Below are 24,172 nucleotides of genomic sequence, written 5' to 3'. Positions count from 1 at the left end.
TAATATTTAGCCCCATGAATCGAAGCGAATAATTGCACGAGGCAAAGAAAAGAATTCAGTCGAAGCTTAAGCCGACAGACGCCCTAACCCATTACCCATAATTCCCCAGTTACCATGAACAGTTTATGCTTCCTCAGGTCCACATAGGAAATCGTATGTCTTCGACAAAACTCGGCAAGGTCCATCCTCAACAACGATACCCTGGTCAAGAACAACAACATGATCCGCAATCTCAATCATCTCCTTAGCGTGTGTGATGATAATAACAGTGAGCCCATGACGCGCGGCGACTAGCTGCTGCATAGTCTGTCGGACAAGTTCCGCACCAGCAGGGTCCAGACTGGAAGTGGCTTCATCAAGGATCAGGATTTGGGGTCTGCGCAGCAGAGCACGGGCGATGACCACGCGTTGCTTTTGACCACCCGATAGACCGACTCCTCCGTCTCCGATGACGGTTTCGTAGCCCCGTGGGAGAGATGAGATAAAGTCGTCGATTCCGGCTGCAGCGGCGGCTGCGCAGACGCTGTAAGAGGTGGCTATGGAGGTGTGTTTATCAATCCCGTAGCTGATGTTCTCGTGGATGGTTCCCGGGAAAATTGTTGGCTGTTGGGAGACGATTGAGATCTGGGAGCGCAGTGTTGGGACATGAAAACGTAGGATGTCCTCGCCGCCGAGTGTAATTGCCGGCTTTCCATTGGTCGACATCGGTGCTTCGTAGAGAGCCAGCAAGAGGGAGGCAACGGTGGATTTTCCCGATCCGGATCGTCCGACGAGTGCTGTGCACGAATTGCGGGGGATAGTGAAAGACACATTCTTCAACACCAATGTGGTAGGCCGAGAGGGATATCGGAAATTCACGTTGTTAAGCATGATAGGTGTGATCTTCGAAACGGTGAGGGTGCCCCTGTGTTCGTGTGATCCAGACTGAGGAAGCTTAGTGAGGCGAATGAGCCGAGCTGCTGTTTCGCGGGCAGTGTTGATTTGGGGAACTGGTCACAAGTTAGCCTTTGATATTTCATGGGTCGGGATATACGTACTCCACGAAAGAATTTGCACTGCGTATCCGATGCTGAACAGAAGCATCGAAAACACCATCATAATATCGTCGACTTTGTGCTCCTTTGATGCTGCAAGAACACCTCCATAGTAAAATATCAAAGCTATTGATGAGCGTCGGTTAGAACGATCCAAGCAAGCCAATTTGCACGAGCACTTACCACTTGCAAAGATGACGGTCGACTCAACCATTCCGAACATCATGCCCGTGTAGATAGCACGCTTCAAACCCAGCATCAAAGACGAATCGATGGCATTGGACTGTTTGCGATGGAAGTGACCTTCCAGAGTCAGTGCTCTGACAGTGCGGATATTCGAGAAAGTCTCCGTAAAGACATCAGCCGCAACATTGTTCGCAGCATTGCATCGTCGTTCCCATAACCCATTCGTTTGTTCAAAGCCCCGAGTGATGCCGTAAATCACCGGTCCACATGCCAGTGCAACGAGTGTCAACTTCCAGCAAACAATCAAACTCCAGATGATGGACATCGCTGTGATCGAAACCGCAACAACCACATATCCACCAAAGCGACCAAGCAGGTTCCGCATGTCTTCTCCATTCTGGTCAAGGCAGGAAGTGAGTCTCAGAGACTCGTTGCCCTCTTTTTCAAACCAGGCCCGTGGTTGATCGAGAATCCGTTTGAAAGCGTTCTTCCGGAAACTGTCCATCCACATCTCGCCACAGACTTCTAGGAAGTAGTGCATGAAGAAGGATGCAAGGCCGTCTACAAGTGACACTCCGAGTACAGCCAGGGACCAAGTCATTGTCAGGCGCGCATTGTTATTTCCGGCATAGAAAGTGCTGAACAGATGGGACAGACAGTAAGAGAACATCGGTGTGGCGCTTGCATGCATCAATGCCGCAGCGAACCCAAGGAAAAGCATGATTCGATAACGTGCAGAAAGGCTTGGGTAAACGGTCTTCATGATCTGAGAGAGCGGAGTCATTTTTTCTTTGGATATGCGTCGACCTCCGAATTGCAATGAGGGGCGACAATGCAGGTGTCGAGAAACCTTGCCATTTGGCGAACCATTTTGCCCAAGTACAACCTGAGAGTTGGAATGTGTCTTGGGATTCAAGCCCTGGTCGTTGAGCTGAACCATTTCAACCTCTTCGCCTGGGGAATTAGCAGCAGCTTCCTGTGGGACCTTTCGGGATCTTTCACCAAAGAATGAAAAATGGCTCGACGGATCACGAATAGGCAACTCAGCGGAGTTTAGTGGATAAACTGAGTATACCGAGTTCCTGTTTGAGTTGATATCCAACGAACTAAAGCGAACATTGGAAGGAATGTGACCTTGAGCCCACGATAGTCTTGCACGATGATGTGCGCGCACAGTCATAGGAGGTCGCAGCGTGTCCAAGCTAGCACGTGGCGAATTATCCCATTCAGTATCAACCCCGTTAGATGTGCCGCTTTCCATTTGGATTTGAGCTTTGTCGACGTTCGAATCAAAGTACGTTTTGCCAACTGGACTGAGCTCGACCCCATACCGGTAGCCTGACTCAACGATCGAGCCCTGTTCTAGGATGTACAAGAAGTCTCGTTCCATGATTTGCGACATGTCGTGGGTAATGATGATTGTGGTCTTGCCCTTTCGCCATTTACGAACTGCTTCCATCACCGCGACTCGATTAGTGTGATCCAGAGCACTTGTGGGCTCATCCATAATCAAGATGGGCGTGTCCCGCAATTTGGCTCTGGCAATCGCAACTCTTTGTCTCTGCCCACCGCTCAGGAAGCTTCCACCGGGACCAACGCATGTGTCGACTCCTGTGGGGAGACCGTCGATGGTGTTCTCAAGCATGGCGAGCTGAATGCATTCTTGAACATCGTCCATCGTGACACTCCCATTGTTCTGGCGACCAAAGGCAATGTTTGTGAGGATAGATTCATTGAAAAGAACACTCTTTTGCTCCAGCAAAGTGATGTTGTTTCGGATCCAGTTGATATCCAGCTCCTCCATTGGATTTCGGTCAATGATAATCTCACCAGACGTTGGGAGATAGAATCGCATCAACAGCTGACTGAGTGTACTTTTTCCAGATCCACTCTTCCCAATGACAAAGGTAATTTCCCCTGCAGGGAAGAGAAAGGTCGATGGCTTGAGAACTATTTGACCAGGCTGGCTTGGATACGCAAAAGATACCTGGAGTCGTCATTAGTTGGTGCCGATCAGCAAAGGGTATCAAACTCACATCTTTGACTTGGATATCGCCTTCACAATGCTCCGGGTATCGCGTTCCACTTGGTGATCTGCCATTCGCTGGTCTGCGTGCTATCAACTTCAGAGCGGCACTTGCGACCTTTCCTTTTTCCATCACAATCATGTGCGGAAGCACCTGCTCGAGGGACTGGGCTGCAGTCAGGCAAGCCCAGAAAGTCCTTAACACCTCTCCGGATGAAAGTTTCCCGGTACGAGCCAGCGAACTTCCATACCAGAAACCTTGAACAAACATGCCGAAGATCATCCACCGGATGAATGCAATCTGGAGAGAGTTCAATCGAGCCTGCCGAAGATAGTGTGTTGCAGATCGCTCAATGCGTTCAAAGAAGTTCTGATGCTCGAAAGTCTGTCCATTAAGATATTTGACAGTATCAATATTGGTGATTGCATTGTTGGCAATTTTGGAGGCATTGGTGAGCTCGACTTGTTGTGCCACGATGCTGGTCTTCATCTTCGACGAGAGCAACCCGATGATGGAGGTGAAGATGGGAATACCCGCAAGAGTCACCAGCGACAAGCTCCAAGAGGTGTAAAAGCCTAAGACAAGGGATGCTACTGAGCGACCGGTGTATTGCAGCACAAGTCCCAGTGGCTGTGAGGTAGCCATCTGAACTTCATGCATATGCCTGTGATCTTGATCAGAAGTATTACCAACAATGACCGGAACATACTCACGCTTGTATTCCAGACAAGAATGCGCCCGAGCCTTCACTTCTGGCTTCGAACCACTCCACATCTCTTTTCAACAATTTCAGGAAGCCTTGACTGCGGATTTCGGAAGCTTGCATTTCTCCAAATGCAACAAAGAGGGCAAAGTATGCCCCATTAAGAAACCAACCAGCTGCACCAAGTCCTATCATTCCGAAGCAATTACGGATGATCTTGTCACCGAGACCTCCAGTATCGATCTGACCAGCAGCAAAAGAAGTGAAGGAGTCGAAGACATTACCAAGAGAGATTGCCAGAGCTGGGGTCACACAGCTAGCCGCAAGAGCAGAGATCAATCCGAGAACGAGTGTTGGCAGATGTCTGCGGGTAGTGAATCCGAAAAGCGATTTCCAGCTTGGGCCGGGGTCGACATTTGGTTTTTGTTCGTTGAAGTCGTCGGACGTGGGAGAATTGCGCATGGCGCCCATCTTCCTGAGAAGTTTCAATGTCATCGTCACGGTGACCTATGAGTCGAAATGGCTCTGCGTTCCATGTTATAAGCGCATGGGAGGGAGACGACGAGAAAGAAAGAACCGGAAATCGAGATGATTGCAAGAACGCAAAGACGGTTGTCGAATCATTGTCACACGGTGATAAACCCTCACCCCGTCAAAACAATATTAAGATTCTTCCAAATGGGGTAACATTCATGCTTGCCATGAACAAAGACATCACGCTGATATTGTTCCGATCCCGTAACTCACGCGGCTGGATTTATCCCGAATCTCGAAAATTCTATCAGTCGTCATCAGCTCTTACTGCCCTAATGTCTATATGAGTGTCAAAAATATGCATGGGTGTATGTATCCAGATGTTCGATGCGGGACGGAGCCACTCAGAATGCTAGCTAGTGAGCATCACTTAGCCCCAGACTGGAAAGAGAAAGAGGTTTGAATTAACGAAAAGAATATTTTATTCTGGGTATATTGTGGACTCAAATGATGACGGGCAGTCTAAATCTCGAGGAACAGTACCAATCCACATAGGAATTGCGATGGTTCGATCCGAACCATATGTCTATGGGGTATGTCCGCAATTTTATCGTAATCGACCGGAAGCCGCGATAAGGCAATACACTGCCAGTATATCACAGCCTCAAGGTCACTCATCATCCGTATCTCCAGAGAACCAGCAAATGCCGTGGGCCAGCCAGCCCGGATGTGGAACCATTCTCGACTTCAAAGGACGGCGGGAACAATACGGCATCTGTATTCAAGAGCTAGCCTTCTGGGCCTTCTCGTAGATCCAGTCGTTGAGACCGGCACGGTTTCTATAGATGTTAGTTCCTGGGCGCGCGTGACTTCCATGAATCACTGAGCAACTCACCTGGCGATCTCAACAGCATAGAATTGCATGCGCACACCGAAGATGGTGGTATCCTGGTCGTACTCAGCGTTGGCGCGGGTGCGGATGATTGTGCCAAAGTTGAAGTCGTCGATCTTCTCCCACTGCATCATCCAAGTGCGCCACTTCTCCTTGCCGGCCTTGCTCTTCATCTGGTCCTCGTTAAGCTCACCGGCGGGGTCGAAGTCGGGGAAAGCCTCCATGAAGGACTCGTAAATCTCGTTGTCCTGCTTAGTCAAACGGAGCTGCGAACCCTTGACCTTCTCGAGGATAGCCCAGTATGTCATGAGATGCTCGACGGCTGTATGGAACGAAACGTTAACATTCACACTTCAATATGAAACTCCATTAAAACGAGCGAAGACACGAGATTTGAATCGATTTGCGACGGACCTTTCACGGCGAATTGCTTCTCCATCTGATGCGATTGTTAGCGATCAGCGATCAGCAAATGTATATGAGCGCGGGGTCGTACATCCTCCAGGTTCTCCGCCTCCTCGGGGTTGAATGGCTTCGACATTTTGACGGTTTGGTATAGGACTGTAAACTCGAAAAGAAAGAGTACAAACAAAGAGTGATGTCAAGGATGGAAATCAATGTGGGATCGCTGCCCCGCGCACATAATTTTTTTGACGGGCGGAGGCTACACTCTCCGCCTTGCATAACGTCATCCCGCCCGGCTGCATCTAGTAGGTTCCAGTATACTTTTACTCTGATGATTACAGAGATATTTTGGTTGAGTCCTTGATGGGCTGCAAGGATTTCAGTACATGCACGCTATGACATGAGGTAGTATGACTTGGGTTTAGATCATATTCGGCTGATATGCGACCTTATCCCCGTTAGGTGGGTGTCTATTGTTCAATCACTATCAGCATCATCTGGCAATTCCTCGAACCTTCCTTCATGAAGAGCCTGAGTCACCGGGTTCTCAACATTGAGAAGACCATTCGCCCTCGCCCTGCATTGGTCAGCGGTGTTTCGTGTCACTAGTGATCTTGTGATAGACGTACCTCTCAAACAGGACGAACAGTCGTTCTGCCTCTCGTTCCTTCTCCTCCATAGTCATTGGTGGGCCCTCATCTTTAGGCTCAGCAGCCCATCTTTGTCCAGTGATAGGGTTGAGCTGTGCATCTGGGCCGTGATTGGTTGCATAAGCTTCGCTAGCATTCTGTGGCATCTCGATACCGCGCGCAGCCAGGAATCCTGCAGCAAACCCATATCCAATATTCTTCGTAAGACTCTCGGCATCTTTGTCGGAGAGTACAAACATTAGTTCCGAAATCGCAACCTTGAGGTTGGTATGGTGGCTAGTTGAGAGTTTCAACAGTTTGGAAGAAAGGGTATCGGACTGTCCAATTGGGAGGCTTCGGTCACTGCTCTCCGGCAGAAGAAGCCATTGCATGTATTTGCGGGGCCCATCGGGTGCAACCTCGTGAATGGTGATAAGTGAATAAAGTAACGGGACTGCCTTGCTTTCCAGCTCATCGGGGCTGTATAATGATACGGCCCGGTCCAATATGTTGATCAACTTGTCCACATTGCAGTTTTGGTTAAATGTCGGGAAAAGAGGGCTGCTCTCAAACACTTTTCCGTTCTTTTCTTCTAGATCAAGTATTGACAATGCATTGAGGAGGCTGCCAAGTAATCCGTCTAAGGGCTTAGATGGAATATTAATGCGGCTGATGATCTTCAAAATGTGAGGGATAGAAGGGGAGAAGACGGCAGCAAGATCGAAGAGTTTTGACACATTGTACACCAACTTAAGTGTATCTGTTAGAGCCAGCTCGTCCATTTGGGACAATGATGTCCTCCCTGACTTAGGGAATTGCTTCGCATGACGCCCGAGCTGATAGGTGACGTTCTCTCCCAGTGCATGGTTTTTGATCAGGTCTTCAAAGTCCATAGTCGTATCGTAGGTTGCATAGAATAGAATCCGACTTGTCACCATCTCGTCTTCCGAATTATCGGTCTTTAGCTTGTCGGCGAGCTTTCCGCCGTAACCTGTGTCCACGAACACCTGTCGCATTTTCGCATCAAGCAACAAGGCATTGGCAACGCAGCGTAAGGCCGCACGTCGCACCTCAGGGGATTCCCCATCAACTCCATACCGCACCAGTGTGTTAATTCCCTGATGAGACGGTTAGTCTCATTTCCACTGAGGATTGATATACTCGTAAGGCCATACATTCTGCGAGTAGATCGGCTCTGCGCTGGTGGGGTTCGTGCCGTGCTGCCGCAACTGGAGGAGGGTTTGGACTCTTTCTATTGGAGATATTATGGTCAGAATTGAATGGACCCGGTGCTGACGGATGTAATGCGTCAGAACTTACGCTCTGTCGTCAAGTTCTTCCCTGCTAGGTCATCTTCGAGAGATTTCATCAACTGCGTCACCTGCTGCAGCTTCGCTGCACTCGCCGAAGTCTCCAGTCAGCCAATTTGCAATCCTGGAGGTGCAAAATAGGAATGCATCCGGCATACCTGCTCCATGCAACTGGAGGGAATGCATGATAATATGCGCGTGTGTCTGCAAGCCGCACTGAGAGAAGTGAGGGACGTAGTCGGTAGGGGATGCGGGACGTGTTTCGCTCCAAACTTCGGGCGATCTACTATCGCATAAAGCCAGGGACAACACGACTACAATCAAACTGATCCCACTAGAATGAGAGAAGGAGACAGGGGAAACTTTGACGCGGGGAAAGTTGGGCGCGAATCGTCATAAAATTGTTGGAACCGCAAAGACCCCACTTGAGCTTCTTTTTGGGCTTCTTCGGATTTTCAAGTTGTATACTCTGCGTAGTGACAATGGCAATGCGATCTTGATATCAGGGCAAGATTCATATAAAATGTATGCAATAGGATCTACAGGCTGCAAAGACCACGCGAACATGTACGCGACATGCGCCACGGAGAATACATGTGGCGCGGGCATATAAGGCACTGTATACTTTCTGCACTGCAATTTCTATCCAATCAAAAAAAAAAGCCGTGCTACCATATCGATATTCGAAGATTTGAAGCTATACAACATCGAACTGTGAAGTATAGCGCGTGACATGGGTGCCTCGTCGCCTCAGGCGCCTCACTTTACGCGCATCGCGACCGCGCCGGAACTTAGTTTTCTCAGCCCTTCAACAGTATCATGGACAGGCTTTGATTGCCCAGCAATGGTCCTTGTCTTTCTTTCTCTTTTCATTTTCTTTTGATCTCCAATATGGTGGAGATCCTCTCGGCTCGTCCGCCCACACCTCCAAGGACAGCTTCACGATCTGTTGATGAAAACCGAACAGAGTCCGCTGTTCAAACCCCCAAGGAGTCGCCCTTCGTGGCCTTTGGGTCCGCTGGAGCCATTTCATCGAATCGGAGCTCTAAACGTGTGAATTTCTCACCATGGCCCAACTTCATCAAGCCGCCGACGTTTACTAGTGCCTCGAAATCGGTTCCAGACCTCAAATCCAACCCTCCGTCGACCGATTCGAAGCCCGCGAAATCGATCCTTAAGGCCACGCAGTCACCAATTCCAGTTTGGTCACCTAATGTCGATACTTTTACCACCGAATCGCTCGCTATGTTACTTGAATCAGTGATTCAACAACTCGCAGGCGAGTCACTCAGCTCGCGACTCGATGCCTACATGCAATTCTTTGGAGCACTTCGGACATATGATGGACTTCCCGCCGGGCAGGACATTGCCGAGAAGTTGAATATTGTGACAGAATTCATCCAGCGCGATGTGAATCGAGACCTCGCAAATGGCGAACCTATGGACACAAATCTTGCCAACCAAGCTTTGAAGCTGTCGGCTGCATTTGTCTGGCACGCCGATATCTCAACTCAACTTTCGGATGACTTCAAGATATTTCTGGTGGATCACTCCATCAATTGTCTTAACGAGGCCAAGGTTCCCAAATCTGTTTTGTCGCACTATATGTCCATTTTGTCGACCCAGAACTTCGGTGCGAAGATCATGACAGGCGCTCGCATCACGCGTCTTCTTACCGTCCTCCAAGACATCACAAAAAATATTCCTGGCAACGCGATTATCTCTCATCGATTGAACATATATCAACGCCTGCTCAGTCAAGCCAAGTCAGGTTTCATCACTCAAACACACTTATGGATAGAACACCTTATATCTGGTCTGCTTCATCATTTGAAAGATACAAGATCAAAAGCGATTGCCCTTGGATTTCAGATTACCGCAGAAGCCGGTCCGAATCCTATTTTGTCGAAAAATATCCGGGAGCTTTTCGACCGGACACTCGAGCATGACCGAAAACTAGTCACAGAGATCCGTGAGCGAATGGCTCGAATGATGTCGTCTGTGGAAAGCGGTGTTCATGTCCCTCAAATTTGGAGCATCATCATTTTACTGCTCAGGAGCAAAAGATGGAATCTGGAACAATGGGATCACTTTAAGGAATGGGTTTTGGTACTACAAAAATGCTTCAACTGCAGCGAAGCTGCTATCAAAGCACAGGCCATCGTGGGGTGGAATCGATTCATCTATGCCGTCGGTCCCAGCGACTCGACAAGTCGCTCGTTGCTTAAAATGCTGGGTAAACCAGTGCTCTCGCAATTCGACCGCAAAAAGAGTGACAAGGCCGGATCGCCGCCAACTCAGCTTGCTCTGACAAGTTATCACAGCCTGCTATACTACACATTCCGCCCTTCTGCTTCTAGCGAGCATCTTGACATTATATGGGAGGAATACGTTCTTGTGCCTTCTTCGGGCATCTTTTCGACTGTACCCGCGCTCAGTGATTGTCTATCTCGCATATTGACAAATATTCTGTGGAGCACGCAGGCTAAGCTTTGGACTGAGGGTCGAATCAACGACACTAATAAAATTGAGGCCGAAGAACTTCCTGCGGCCGATAGTCGTTGGGTTCGATCAAGAATTTCGTCAATTTTGAAGGTTTTCGAGAACCTGTTCAAGTCTTCAGTCTGGGTTGACACCGCAATTGAATCGTCACATATCGCTATGGCCTGGATTAATCTGTCCAACGCCTTGTCGCTTGCCTCCAGCAAGGAAATCACACCCTCCGGTGAGTCGATGCAAGCTGTGGCAGGTGTTCTTGGTTTGTTGCATCGTCTTTGGACTACCGGGCCACCTTCTCTGAACGCTGTCGGAAATGACACGAACCTTTTCTTTGAGAGATTCCGCTTCCTGTCCACGACCATGATTGTTGCTCTCGGCGGCATCCCATTCACTGAGAAGCTTCTCTTAAGAAGTACTGACGAAACATTCCAAACTGCCACCACTCCAACGCATCGTCACACCCAACCAGGCACCAATCTTAACAGTCCTATTCTTCATCTTCTCCGGACGATCACCAGCAGTACAGGAACAGTATTACCAACGGAATCCTATGCACGCTTAGTCATGGGTACCATCGAAGCTGCCTGTAACAGCAGAATCTCCCGTGGATCTCGACTTGAGCTTTTGCGACAGTGTGTAGAATTGAGCACCGCAGAGACCACCGCTTTGCCTCGCGCGCACCCATTGTCGGAAGTTGTTTGGAAGTCGGCCGCGCAAGCAGCTTCGAATGCCCTGCGATCGTTCCCTATCGAATCTGCTCGTGAGCGCGATGGGTCCGTGTCTCGTGACTACGAGAATGCCATCAAAATCTTGACATTCGGTCTGGCTTACCCTGCTGTTTTCTCTGACTGGTCTCATTTGCTTGATTCATTCGTCCATGTAGTTCGAACGGAAAAAGGAAATCAGGCAATCGCCACCATGATTGTAGAACCCATGGCTGAACACCTCATGGTTCTCCCAGCTGGTGATACCTATCTTCCGTCAACCTCGCTGTTTTGTCACTCTTTGTCTATTCCATTCCTGCAAGGCACTGGACTAGGTATCGCACGTGATGGAATTCAGTCAGTCGGACATTCTCTTTTCCCCCATAAACTTATCGAGTCGATTTCTCGTACTTTGTGTGGTGCATATGACGAGTTCAAGGCCCCTGGTGTACCCGGTCTCGCAGATTTCATTGAAGCATTGACATCTTTCTTGGGCTCTGGCATTCCGCAATTCCGCTCTCGGCTTCTCCAAAGTCTGGAGTCACCACTGAGCGTCTGGCTTGAGGATAAGTCTTACAAGATCGACGTTGATTCCGGTGTTGATAGTAGGATTATTACTGCGGTAGGTATCCCCGCCGAATTAAAGGATCCTGTATTGACTTCAATCTAGTGTCGTGCCCTTTCTTCTGCAGGAGTCAGCATCATACAAGCATCAATTACGGATAATTTATCAATTGTGAGCAAGTTCCAGGCGACCTTCTGCGCTGGTTTGAAATCATCGCACACTTCGATTAGCAAGAGGTTTGTCGAACTTTGGCACTCAACCTTCGACTCCCAGCCTACTGTCTGTCCGGACAGTATTCTGGAAGCTGTGCAGACTGCTGAATTCAAGCTTCAGAGCATCGCTCCGCCATTAGATGGTGATCAGGTACGATGAAGTTTCTCATTGTCCACTGGGATTGTATATTAACGTTGTTACAGGACACTGAAATGCTGCCTCCGCCTGCTCCAGAGAGGAACAATCGGCGTAGAGGCAAACTTGGGGCCAGTCAAGACACTCTCAATTCATCTCCTGTGGTGCGGACGCAGGAATCAATTGCTTCGAATGGGCTGAATGAGCCCCAATTGCCTAGCAACTTCCAACTTGGAGTTCCGGACACGGAAATCTTTGGAGGTGCTGCTGTGGCCAAAAAGCGTCGCAACCGTCGTGAAGTGTTTTCGATGATCGAGTCCATCCAGTCGTCTTCGCCTGCCAACTCCCCTCGGAAATTAGGTTTCAACACCCCTCCTCATTTGCGCCGGCTACAGTCATCTGAATCAGCATCCGAGATTCCAATAACCCCCACACTTGCGCCAACCGAGAATGAAGAGGGATTCATTGGATCATCCCCTACACCCGCGACACGGGATCCAACACCTGCCGTAAACACTGACACTTCTGTGTCTGCACTCCAGGATTCCAATGCCATTCAGGGAACAGATCTTCCATCCTCTCCTCCTGAGATTCACTCTCGAAGTCCAAGCCCATCAAAGGGTCGGAAGCAGTCCAGAAGCGCTCGGCGAAAGGCCGCAAAGGCTGCGAAGGTTCTGGCAGGCCCTTCGGGTAAACAATCCACTGTTAATAGTCCCGCTACTTCGCGACTTGCTACAGAGGAGAGGAATGATGCTCCCACGATTAATTATCATGATCAAGACAAGGAAAATGCAGATGCCACCCCCCGAGCCATTTCAACAACCGCGAGCAGACGTCTTCGATCAGGATTGAATCAAGAAGCAGCCACTTCCCAAGACCTTTCCCATGTTGATGTACCTGATTCTCAGGAAACTCCAGTTCAAAAACCTGTCCGCAAGAGTAAATCAAACTCTAGCTCTAAGAAAAAGAAGCAAGCAAGTCCCCAGCCTGCGGCAGAGGAGAACCAGCAACTTACGGATCCGCCTCCGGACATCAACCTTCCCGATGCCTTCATGGATTCAGGCGAGGAAGTCGACACGCAAATTCAATCTCAGCTTGAACAGGATTTGGAATTTGCCGTTGACATGGATGGGCAGCCTCAAAGCAAGCCCTCAACCACTTCTTCCCAGCAGTCAACCGCAAGGAAGAGAAAGCGTGTTGAAGAAGAGCCTAGCGCATCGAAGCGAAATGACAGACGTCGCTCAACGCGACTGACCACTGGAAAGGATGGTGATGGCATGGCAGAAGATCTGGATGATTCTCGCTCTCAAGGATCTACTGTCACTGAGCAAATTGGACCAGTCTCATCTCCCACTGCCACTCGACGATCTGCCCGTCATTCTCAACGCAAAGTGGAAGAAAATCCTCCTGCAGAGGTAGTTCATGCTACTCAAGGGTCAGTTGCGGAGGAGCCAACAGAAGATACAGAGACTCCAAGACCTTCAAAGCGGTCCCGCAAATCACTGCGTCTCGACGAGCAGCGTCCCTCCACTGCTGTGGAACTCGGTGTTCCCAGTGATACCATCCCCGAGAAACGCAAACGCAAGACGCGGTCTCAACAAAATATGTCTCAGCCTTCTGCAGTTTCTTCCGAAGTCCTGGAACAAGTCCAACCTCATGATGGCGATCAAGATGTGGTTCCTGAGAGCTTTGTAGCCGAGGATCAAGCTGTGGAACAGAGCATTCCTTATGTTTCTACTGAGGCGGCAACGGACAGTCAAATGAGCGATATTCACGAAACGATTGAGCCTGCTCCAGCCGTTGATACGAAAATGGAGATGGATGACGCGATCCCTAGCCAGCAACCCGAGCAGCCCGCCAATCCTGCCACTCCTGCCACTCCGGGTACACAAATAGAGGACACATCCACTGGGCCTCAAACACACATCAACGAAGCAAGCATTACCCAGTCTCTCAGGACACTCCTAGGAGATATGAAGCTGGCAACTCTGGACCCTAACTCCATCCGTGAGGTCGATGATCTCCTCTTCCATATTCGTGTCGAATCACTTCGTGCATTAGATCGACACAACAATTCAGCATAGCGATGGCGTTTACAGCGAAAACTTTGATTGGATATTATTTTTTTTCTACATTGCACGCCGTCTCATCATTATTCCCCTGCATTTTACATGTCTTCTCTAGTGGAAGCACTTCCCCACATGTATGTTATCTTCATGAGATGCCTTCGGTTCGTATCTCATCTTTCCATCCTGGTGTACTTATTTCTGTTTTTCGCGTTCTTGGGGGCTTCTGCGATTATAATTTACCCCTAAAACAATCGATATGAACATGATCAACTTCCCTGTTTTTGAGAATACTCTTGTAGCAGTCGCCTGCCGCGACCCAATGATCCCCCGCTCCCTCGCCATGCCATCGCCACAGGTCTTAAGGGGCAGAAATAATGTAACCGCCGTAAGGAAGAAAATCCGACAATATGGCTCCTTGTTTTATAGTCGTGATAACGCAGGTGCAACCTTTCCTGTTCTCTATGTAGTTCACCTGGCACTATCAATCTGGACAATCAATCTCACAACATTCGTTATCATTAACTAAATCACCTCACTTTGTACAGAAACTGCTCGCTCGGCGGAGGCTAGCTAGATACGAGGCAGAACACCACCACTACAACCACCACAATGACTACACCAGGAACCCAAAACATGATGCAAGCCAGCCTAGCAGCCGGCATATCCGCCACACAAAGTTTCCCATCCTCCCCGTCCAAAGCCAGTGGATACCCACCTAAGCGACCCAGTCGACATGCTCCTAGCCGGCCTGGTGCCAACCTCGCAAAGCCGAATCGCTCTCCCAGACGTCCATGATAAGGTTTGGTAGACTCCCTACAAGAGTATATGAACTTATTCATGGGGCAACAATGCCACATTCAATAATAATCCAACCAAAGATGTTCCCCAAAACCACGCAGCATGGCAGAAGCCCAAATCCGTAGGTCTGACACTTGAAGACACAGCTCAGTCCTACGGCGACAGCGAGAGCGAGCTGATCTGTGGAACTCTGTTCCAGGGCATGCCGCGAGACTCATTCGTCGTGCAAGGCAAGGTGGCTTTCAATTCCAGATATGACCAATACCCTCTTGCGATCCGGCGGGCCCAATTCCAAATTCCGTGAGTCTCTGATTCGACTCCAACTGGACTATGTCTATATCTACCTCGTTCACGGCCCGATCCATTCTACTATGATCTCCAAAGTCTTCAGGGGACTTGTAGACTGTGTAGAAGCAGGCTTGACGCGCACCTGTTCCAGCTGTTGCGTTGAATTACTCTATCAACAAGGGTGTTGTTCCTTTGGTTTGGTGTTTGTGATGCTGAGCAGGCGGAACTGGATATGCAAGCGCTTGGCTGGCGGCTGACGGAGCAGGAAATGAAGCGGATTGAGGCTGTCAGTATTGTGGGGCCGACTTCAACTTCGTTGCAGCATGGCTAGATGATGCTTGTACAGATCTTACGAAAAGCTTATAGTGTAAATTACCTGCTCCATAAACATGATAAATCCCAGAAGGCAAGGCTCTAGTAACCTGCTCTTCCGTCATTCCCAGAGCTACCGTGGCTAGTGTAATGCTCTAGCTTGTGACTCATGGGCGTTGGGCATCATTCTAAGCAACATCCATTGGACTAACAGCAAATGAGCCTGAAATAGTTGGCTGTTGTGATCAAGCAGGAGTATTAGCAGGTGGTTGGAGAACGTATACACCGGTGGACCGGGACACATACGAGGCTTTGCCGCTCAACATGGCTTAGAGTGGGTGGGCATCCGGGCATCTGACTTTGCTTTGTGAATGACCCTCAGATAGCTAGCTAACTTCTTTTGTAAACAAGCTAGTGAACGAGTGCACTTATAGATCAGATGCAAACATTCTCTGGCTAGGAAGGAAGCTCATCAAATCCAGCGTTCCTGTCTGGGGGAATTGATTCCACAGATCTCGGAGATCTACGCAAATGTTCTCTTATGAAATACCATTTCCACTCTGTCGAGGTTGTTTTTGCATTTGTTGATATATATATAGAACAAAATTTGCGAACATTCCCATTCTAACTATATGACCACAGCGAAGACTTATTTAAAGAAGGCAAGCAAGTTCCATTGTAGACAATATATCTCCAACCACACATTTGAAATGTCAAATGACTCGCTGATGGTAAGGCCTTTGACGATGCCCAATCACGTGATATACACAACACGATGTAATTAGCCAAGTTTTCCTTTATGGAGCTAAGGCTAAGCTTCGAGCTGAGCTAAGAAGAGGTAAACAATAGAGTTGAATGTATATACCTATACATAATTGTATATAAAAAGCATAGACAGATCGACATCCAGGCACGTTAAAAGTGGAACGCGAATCAAAACAGGCGGGGGCGCGATAAGATTCCCCGCCATAAGCCTCAGCTCTTCCTCTTTCACATCTTCACTCTCGTCAACAATGGATCGTTCTAACAAACCCTCCGCCATTGGAGTGGGCGCATCTCTCCCGCAGCCCACTCTGTCCATCAAGGACAACATCATTGAAGCCTCATTGCCCTCCGGTCAGTCGGTTACTGTGCATCTGTACGGCGCTACCGTGACCTCATGGAAGACAAACGGCAAGGAGCAGCTGTTCGTGAGTGAGAAGGCCCATTTGGATGGTTCCAAGCCAATCCGTGGTGGTATTCCGCTCGTGTTCCCGGTATGTGATTTGCAATTACTTTGTTGTCGACCTAGCTGCTAATCGCCCTGCTTCATTCTACAGGTTTTCGGTCCTCCTCCCCAAAATCACGCCACCTCTTCCCTACCTCAACATGGCTTCGCACGCAACTCTAACTGGGAGTTTTTGGGCAAGTCGTCCTCGGAAGCACCTGGAAGAGATGCTGACCAGACCGATCTCACTGTGAAGCTCGATTTCGGACTGTCGCACTCCATGTTGACCGATGAGTTCCGCGAGGCATGGCCCTATGAGTTCGGTCTGGTTTACAGTGTTACCCTTACAAAGGATACTTTGGAGACAGCATTGCAGGTCCGCAACGAAGGCAAACAGAACTTTGATTTCCAGACTCTGATGCACACATACCTCAACATTGCGGTAGGAGCCCCTGTTGATTGTTTTATCTTTCGAATACCTTGCTGATTTAAACTTAATTGAAACGAACAGGACATCTCCGATATCCGCATTAAGAACCTCGAATCCAAGACCTACGTCGACAAGACTCTCAACGCCACCTCTCACACTGAATCCTCTCCCGCTCTCGCCATCACTCAAGAAACCGATCGTGTTTACCAGAATCTCGACCCGGCCGTTCCCATTGTCGTCGCCTCAGCTAAGGATGACCAGCCTCTGTTCTCGGTGACTCGGGAGGCCTTGAACGACGTCGTGGTCTGGAACCCTTGGATTGAAAAGGCTAAGGGTATGGCCGACTTTGGACCAGATGAGGCTTACAAGAACATGATCTGTGTTGAGGCCGGCTCTGTGACTGGCTGGCAGACTCTTGAGGCTGGAGAAGCCTGGGAGGGTGCTCAGAGCATCAAGTCTCGCCTGTAATTACGGAGATCTCACATCTTAGCTTTTGCCATTACTCTGTCTCTCGTTACACACGATAGTTTATGACTTTAAGACATCTCTTTTGAATTTCAACACTGAATTGATATTTTCTAGGATCATGCTGATACAACTCATATTCCATTGCTTGTGACACATGGCCTCGCAACGTATGGACGAGGGCTTAAAGAAGCATTAGCAAGGTAATCCCTGACATAGTTGAGAGGAGAGTCTGGAAAGTTTTCGAAAGATGTTTCTTTCCCTCCCTGGAGATCTCTCTCACAGCCGGCCATTTACCATTTCCATTTGAAAATATATCATTCTTCCCTCTTTTCCACTTGATCATGCGGTCTGCGACATCTCCGGAAAAACTTCACCTGCTCTATCGACGACTCATATGACTTTAGATACTTTGCGCTTGTGTATAGTTCAAACAAGCCCCAAAGTCTAGAAGGGAATATATCCTCTATCTGAACAGTCTCACAGAAGAGGCGAAAGCTCTTAAAGGTCAATTGATACTCGTTCAGGCGAGCTGAAGCTAATTCATGATCTCGATGGATCGATATGCTTGTTTTTCAAAGACATTTTAAGCGGCGCGCTGGAGGATAAAGGTGACAACAAGTCGCTTATTCGTATTATGGAAGGTAATCTCTGAATGCCAACAAATAACCAACCCATACATGTCGCTTATAGCAGGACAAGACTCATGATATTTTGTATGAACGTCTCGTTTTCCTATGAATCGTTGTCGTTTACATTATCAGCAATATGTTTCCCATTGCCTCGTTTCCTGGAACATCACAGTTTCAAAGTAGACTTCCTAGTTGCCAGTCGTGGAAGCACTTTTGGAGAACCTTGTGATGTGAAAGTCTAGATCTTGAGTATCTGTGGCAGTGGTTCTCATGTAGCTTCTCCCATTCTTCTATGGCTACTTCGATTTGTACGTGGTTATTACCAGTTTTCTGGTTCGCTCCTGACTGGAATACGACGGAGTGTAAGCTAGCTGAAGTGAAATGCTTCCTTCAATCCGATCCAGATAATACATCATTTCACACGACGGTAAAGTGGCCGCCATCTCCTTCCCGCCAACTCCTTCCCGCCAAGGAATGGCGTCACCACGCTGGACCCCCTTTCGGGTCTGGCCGCTTTGATGCCTTACCTAATCAGGGGTAATTCTTCATAAAAAGCCCTAGTTGCGTATGGTAGATCCAAAGATCCATCGAGTATTGCCAGTGGGTCCACAGATGAGAGAATAATTGCCGCTAGTCAGCTATTTGGTTTCCGAATACTTCTGAATCTATGCTTCTGTATAGCTTCCCTGGTCATATGTCACCTGGGGAAACGACATTCGGGATTGACCGTAGTTTGCTTGATGTACATGGGTCAGCGTGAGACACCTACACTTAACCAATCCCTCCTCCCCCCTTCCAAGATTTCACAAAAGATGCCGGACCTATCCGATCTGATAGCAAACCCAACTTCGCCTAGTTACATCACTCGTCCGCGCAAGCTGCAGAGACTGGCGTTGTCGCATGCAAGGTACACTAATCCTCATTTTGACTGGTATATAGACACAACCCGTAATAAATTGCCGAAGAACCACCGAATTTTATGATTGTAAACCCACTCTCGGCTCTTAGCCCGTACCGAATAATCCAGTAGCACGGTCGATCCCCTAAAAGGTGGACTCCTATCGGGAGAGTCTTGGAGAAATAGACAGGGTCCTGATTGTCATACCCCAACAAGGGAAGCTTACAAATTATGGTATACGCGTAGCCTGTCCTTGGCTCTACCCAAGTCCACTGATGGAGAATTTTGCCTTGCTAACAGACAGTACGTGATCCCTGCAAAGGGAGTGCCAAAATGTTGGGTCAATCTATCACAACAGCAGTGCTGACGACCGCATTTCTCACCAGTGGCAGCGAAGCAAGAAGCCAGGCAAGATGGCCGACAGGAAGGCCTATCATCGATAATAATCGCCATAATCGTGAATCTGAAGCGATCGATACGTCCAACTATCGATTTCTGACCAACAAGACCAAAGGTATGCTTCACTCCATCCAGTTATTCAATCTCGGCTGACCGAGGTCTACATTTTCTTCAGTCCATGTGGTGGAAAGTCTACCAGGGGTTCACTTCGAATTAGGAGAGATGTACTCGGGGTATATGCCGATCCGTGGAAACGATTCCTTGTTCTATATATTCCAACCGAAGCTCGGAGAGCCGAGCGACGACCTCACAATTTGGCTGAGTGGTGGACCAGGATGTAGTTCAATGCAGGGGTTTCTGCAGGAGAATGGACGCTTTACTTGGCAACCCGGCACCTACGAGCCAGTCATTAATGAGTATTCATGGGTCAATTTGACCAACATGCTATGGTAAGTCATTGGTGAAGTAGTTCATAGATGCTGAGGTTTGTAGAGATGCTTGATAAACTGACTGGGGTGATTAGGGTCGACCAACCGGTTGGCGTCGGGTTCTCAAACGGTACACCAACTGCTACCAATGAAGATGAGCTCGCTGCCGCTTTCATTGACTTTTTCCAAGAATTCCAAGAAGCATATGATATCAAAAACTTTCGAATTTTCCTAAGTGGCGAAAGTTATGCGGGGCGTTACGTGCCCTACATATCCGCCGCGATGCTTGACAAGAATGATACCGAGCACTTCGACCTCAGCGGTAAGAGTCTACCACTCTGTCAAAACTACATTTCACTGGGCACACATTCTGACCCATGCTAGGAGCGCTCATGTATGACCCCTGCATCGGCCAGTGGGATTGGATCCAGGCCGAACTCCCCTCTTACCCCTTTGTTGAACAACATGCTGAGCTGTTCAACTTCAACCAATCTTTTATGGGAGATCTGAGAGATGAATACGAGCAATGTGGCTACAAAGAGTATTTCGACGATTATTTTACTTTCCCTGCCTCTGGAGTGCAGCCCACGAAGCATATGAATTACTCTGAGTGTGATATTTACAACATGATCTACGGCGAAGTATACAACTCGAACCCCTGCTGGAACCCTGCCAAGATCAGCCAAACATGCCCGCTCTTATGGGATGTCCTAGGCAACCCCACAGACCTTGCCTATCAACCAGACCGCGTACCCTATTTCAACCGCACAGATGTCAAGAAGGCTCTGCATGTCCCCGAGGATGTCAACTGGCAGCTGTGTAGCCTTGACAGTGTCTTTGTAGGCGCCGACCCGGGACCCGAGCAGGCATACGATGAGTCTCTGAATCCCACAGAGGACGTCCTGCCCCGGATCATTGAGGCGACCAACCGGGTTCTGATCTCGAACGGAGATTGGGACTATCTGATTATCACGAATGGAACATTGATGGCCATCCAGAACATGACTTGGAATGGCGAGTTAGGCTTCCAGAGTCGTCCTACCACTCCGATGAATATCGACATGCCCGACTTGCAATACACTGCTGTCTTTGATGCCCTGGAGAGTTATGGCGAGTTGGATGGCCCACAGGGAATGATGGGAGTCCAACACTATGAGCGTGGTCTAATGTTTGCCGAAACCTTCCAGGCGGGCCATCATCAGCCCCAGGATCAAGGCCGTGTGTCTTATCGTCATGTCCAGTGGTTGTTGGGTGATGATGAACACCTCTGATCCCCTTCTTCTTTTATTTTTTGTCATTTAGACCAGTCGATTATTTCAGATGTCCTAATTACCTTTAAACTATTTATGACCACGACTTGAATGTTACTTTGGGCCAATACCTAATTCCAACGCAAAAACTTCAATCTGTCAACGATCTATCCATGAATGCTCGCTATCATGTGAGCCGTAATCCCACTTTGGTACGTCACTGGATATGAGATTAGAAATTTAAAAGGGAAACTTTTAGGCCTACTACTACAGGTACCTCCCTTGTGGGTCAAGGTTGGTAGGGCTCGAGATTGTCACCGGTATGTACGGCAACTATTTGGCTAGCAAGGCATGGATGAAGACAGCTACAACTAAAACGTTAGAATTATCGCCCACGGCGATGCTATCTGTTAGATCATGAGTCCAGGAAAAGAGTTTCAGTCTAGCGGTTACGATTTCGTGGGTTTATTCTCTCCTCTATTCATTCCGACACAAGCTGACTGCTACAGGTTATATTTGGTCGTCGTCCGCGGGGCATCGGCGTAAGCCCGGTCCATTCACCTCCTGGGAGTAAGTATCTAGACGTGCCTCACGTATGTACAACAGGAGTGGAATATGGCGTATAATATAATGTGACTACGTCAAAGGAGACATAGCATAATTTTGTTAAAATGATACCCCATTTTTCAGCTATAAAGGAAAATAGGTAAGAAGGTAAAGCAAAAAAAGGAAGCTGCGACCGCCGGGGTTCGAACCCGGGTCTCCGGTTGTATCATATTGCCTGATAAAGGTAATGGGAAACCCTACTCAGACGTTAGTTCGCGATCAAATGAATAGAGTACAGGATGAACCCACGAAATCATAACCACTAGACTACGGTCGCTATTTTAACAAATTCCCTAAGAGAAGTGATTCATTACCAAACAACTTGGAGCACTTTTTGGTACAAAAAGATCGGCGAAATCCATCGTTGGGCATAACCCGGGGTATTATGGGGTTTTATGGGGTAGATGTCTATTTATATGCCATTGTGGATATCCTTGTATACAATATGGGGGGATTATTCGCCATATTAGTCCTCATATGGTTGATTTTGTTGACCCGATATGAGTTCGACGTCCCAAAACTAGATTGAAAATTTCACAAATTCCTTCCGCCCACTCTGTCCCTAACGCAAAATATGTGTTTGAGAAACTTCAAAGCGCTACCGGGTATTCAAAACAAAATATCACAATCAAATCGCCAAGACAAGAAAAATTTACCACAGGTAGGGTAGTAGTTTCGCGCCTAATGTACAAATATAGCGATCAGGACAGGGGAGATTATCAACAGGGTGACTGTGCATGTCGTTTTGAATCAGACTGAGGCTCGTACTCGCTCTCAGAATGCATATAATCATCAGTGAAGTCATCTCGCTTCGAGGGCGGCTTGTCCAAAGCCTGGGTCATGGAAATCTGATCATTGTTGTTCCAGTCCTCCAAAGGCACAGCTTCAATGCGGTGTGGATCATCAATGAAGTCGGTATTGGATGTATTGGATCGGTTAATTGGATCAGTACTGGAGCGCTGACCACCGCTTTGTGGAAGTGGTGGTGCGTTCTTGATACCTCGGCGACAAGGCGGTCGCCACGAACGTGGGAAAGTGAATGACGGGCGGGATTGCGAGCCATTGGATGTGTCATAGCCGTTGCTATCTTTGTTTTTATTGTTTTGGTTTCTGGGCCGCTGACCTCGGTTGCTGTTGTACTGGAAAGCTTTGAGGCCGAAGAGCTTTCGCAGAAGCGGCCACCAGCACATCAGATTGGCCACATAGATCGCGGTACTTGCTTCACGGATGTACCAAATTTGATAGGTTGTTGTCAGAGGAGAAGCGAAGTTGAAGTATTTGTTCAAGATGGCGGCAATGATAGTGAACAAACCCAGACTCATGACGCCGATCAACACGACCTTTCTGCGCCGCTTGAGCTGTGCACGGATGAGAAGGGGGATTGGAATGGCGAACATCACTGCGTCTGAAGAGATGTTGAAGACGGCTTGCGTAATTGAGTAGTGTTGATATGTTGCGCACTGCATGTTTTCCACAGGCATAGCCCAGTATTGAGAAAATGGTCGACAGTATACCGCATAGTAGGTGACCATGATAACCACAAATCCCACTACTGTATAGACCGCGAGAATCTTGATGTAGAGGTTCGATCGCAAGTTTTGAGTGATCCGCCAGTAGAGCATTAGCATGCATGTCTTCACTCCCCAAGTGGAGATCAACATGCATTGCTCCAACCCAATGACTATTTTACTTCCATATACCCTATCGCTGACCTGCTTCGGGTCTGCCAGCACCTCACTGTAGTCCTTCGGGTCCATGAGGTTTGTTGCATAGCGCGCCGATATCTGGATGAGCACGAGAAGAGTGGTATAGATCGCCTTGAAGAACAACTTGGTTAGTAAAGAGTGATTCGATTGATTTGGTGACCACTTACAAAGGTTGCTGTCATAACATAGTCGTCCACTAAGGGAAGTACATCAGTAAGTGCGGAGAATATACAGCAGAGATCCTAGAAAGCATACCAAACAGACGTTTAATTGATCCATTGGCAATGATTCGAGCTGCACTTGGAAATGTCAGTCTGGCTTCGATTATAGACCAGGTAAATTCTGTGACTCACATTCTGCCAACATAAATAACAAGACCGACGGACCAAAAGATGATAGCTTCTGTGAAAAGCTGTCGCGGAGTGGGCGACTCGTTCCCCATCCTTACGGATAGAGCGACACGAGCCCCGGATCAAGATGTCAAATTCCAAAGACAATCAAATGCAAATCTGCCATGTGTGATTTCAAGAAAAGAACAATTGATCCAGTGTGTGAGCCTTCAAGTGAGGAACGTCATTTATGAAAATCGGATTGGAGGCATGGCCTGTCCACCGGCCACCCGCATAGGCCCGTGGATGAGGTATTAAAGGCGGGCTACTGCACCGACAGGGACAATTATTAGACCTAGTCGGTGAGCGATTACACGGCAAACTCAAGACCCCGGGGTATGATAACGCTGTCAACCGAAGGCAGGGCTGCATCGTCATGGGACTTGGCTCGGAAATGTCAGTGCTGGGCTGGACAGTTGGCCGACAAGCAAGGAAGAATGGAGGCGGGATGCAAGGGATTAGCTCGAAGCGCTGTCCAAGATCGATGGGAGTTGTGTTTGGAATGCAGATCCTAGTGGG

The 24,172-nt window shown here is 48.4% G+C and overlaps 9 protein-coding genes across 9 annotated transcripts; 5 read left to right on the top strand and 4 right to left on the bottom strand.

Annotated features, from left to right (window-relative positions):
- Positions 1-123: 123 nt before the first annotated feature.
- Positions 124-4,445, bottom strand: N7508_009038 (ABC transporter ATP-binding protein; the record flags this gene model as incomplete). The annotated part of the gene is made up of 5 exons (XM_058467101.1): positions 124-989; positions 1,038-1,160; positions 1,218-3,207; positions 3,257-3,911; positions 3,961-4,445. 5 exons carry the CDS (start codon positions 4,443-4,445, stop codon positions 124-126), a joined length of 4,119 nt encoding a protein of 1,372 aa, XP_058314947.1.
- Positions 4,446-5,205: 760 nt separating this feature from the next.
- N7508_009037 (polysaccharide biosynthesis domain-containing protein) lies at positions 5,206-5,857 on the bottom strand (the record flags this gene model as incomplete). The annotated part of the gene is made up of 4 exons (XM_058467100.1): positions 5,206-5,263; positions 5,320-5,638; positions 5,731-5,755; positions 5,813-5,857. The coding sequence occupies 4 exons, from the start codon at positions 5,855-5,857 to the stop codon at positions 5,206-5,208; spliced, it is 447 nt and encodes a 148-aa protein (XP_058314946.1).
- Positions 5,858-6,198: 341 nt separating this feature from the next.
- On the bottom strand, positions 6,199-7,846 carry N7508_009036 (synembryn; the record flags this gene model as incomplete). The annotated part of the gene is made up of 5 exons (XM_058467099.1): positions 6,199-6,298; positions 6,351-7,468; positions 7,526-7,602; positions 7,671-7,745; positions 7,819-7,846. The coding sequence occupies 5 exons, from the start codon at positions 7,844-7,846 to the stop codon at positions 6,199-6,201; spliced, it is 1,398 nt and encodes a 465-aa protein (XP_058314945.1).
- A 705-nt stretch (positions 7,847-8,551) lies between these two features.
- N7508_009035 (uncharacterized protein) lies at positions 8,552-13,860 on the top strand (the record flags this gene model as incomplete). The annotated part of the gene is made up of 3 exons (XM_058467098.1): positions 8,552-11,485; positions 11,534-11,791; positions 11,845-13,860. The coding sequence occupies 3 exons, from the start codon at positions 8,552-8,554 to the stop codon at positions 13,858-13,860; spliced, it is 5,208 nt and encodes a 1,735-aa protein (XP_058314944.1).
- Positions 13,861-14,454: 594 nt separating this feature from the next.
- N7508_009034 (uncharacterized protein) lies at positions 14,455-14,640 on the top strand (the record flags this gene model as incomplete). Its single annotated transcript, XM_058467097.1, has 1 exon — positions 14,455-14,640. The coding sequence occupies one exon, from the start codon at positions 14,455-14,457 to the stop codon at positions 14,638-14,640; it is 186 nt and encodes a 61-aa protein (XP_058314943.1).
- Positions 14,641-14,723: 83 nt separating this feature from the next.
- On the top strand, positions 14,724-15,262 carry N7508_009033 (uncharacterized protein; the record flags this gene model as incomplete). Its single annotated transcript, XM_058467096.1, has 3 exons — positions 14,724-14,764; positions 14,809-14,943; positions 15,112-15,262. The coding sequence occupies 3 exons, from the start codon at positions 14,724-14,726 to the stop codon at positions 15,260-15,262; spliced, it is 327 nt and encodes a 108-aa protein (XP_058314942.1).
- A 994-nt stretch (positions 15,263-16,256) lies between these two features.
- On the top strand, positions 16,257-17,348 carry N7508_009032 (D-hexose-6-phosphate mutarotase; the record flags this gene model as incomplete). The annotated part of the gene is made up of 3 exons (XM_058467095.1): positions 16,257-16,499; positions 16,563-16,892; positions 16,962-17,348. The coding sequence occupies 3 exons, from the start codon at positions 16,257-16,259 to the stop codon at positions 17,346-17,348; spliced, it is 960 nt and encodes a 319-aa protein (XP_058314941.1).
- A 1,802-nt stretch (positions 17,349-19,150) lies between these two features.
- Positions 19,151-20,973, top strand: N7508_009031 (uncharacterized protein; the record flags this gene model as incomplete). Its single annotated transcript, XM_058467094.1, has 5 exons — positions 19,151-19,178; positions 19,237-19,389; positions 19,450-19,723; positions 19,798-20,024; positions 20,087-20,973. 5 exons carry the CDS (start codon positions 19,151-19,153, stop codon positions 20,971-20,973), a joined length of 1,569 nt encoding a protein of 522 aa, XP_058314940.1.
- A 1,304-nt stretch (positions 20,974-22,277) lies between these two features.
- On the bottom strand, positions 22,278-23,706 carry N7508_009030 (uncharacterized protein; the record flags this gene model as incomplete). Its single annotated transcript, XM_058467093.1, has 4 exons — positions 22,278-23,375; positions 23,432-23,460; positions 23,520-23,563; positions 23,618-23,706. 4 exons carry the CDS (start codon positions 23,704-23,706, stop codon positions 22,278-22,280), a joined length of 1,260 nt encoding a protein of 419 aa, XP_058314939.1.
- Positions 23,707-24,172: the final 466 nt, after the last annotated feature.

This window comes from Penicillium antarcticum (assembly GCF_028974205.1).
Source record: "Penicillium antarcticum strain IBT 31339 chromosome Unknown utg000009l_segment0_segment0, whole genome shotgun sequence".
In the NCBI taxonomy this organism is placed as follows: Eukaryota; Fungi; Ascomycota; class Eurotiomycetes; order Eurotiales; family Aspergillaceae; genus Penicillium; species Penicillium antarcticum.
This window is presented reverse-complemented; position numbering and strand designations above follow the sequence as displayed.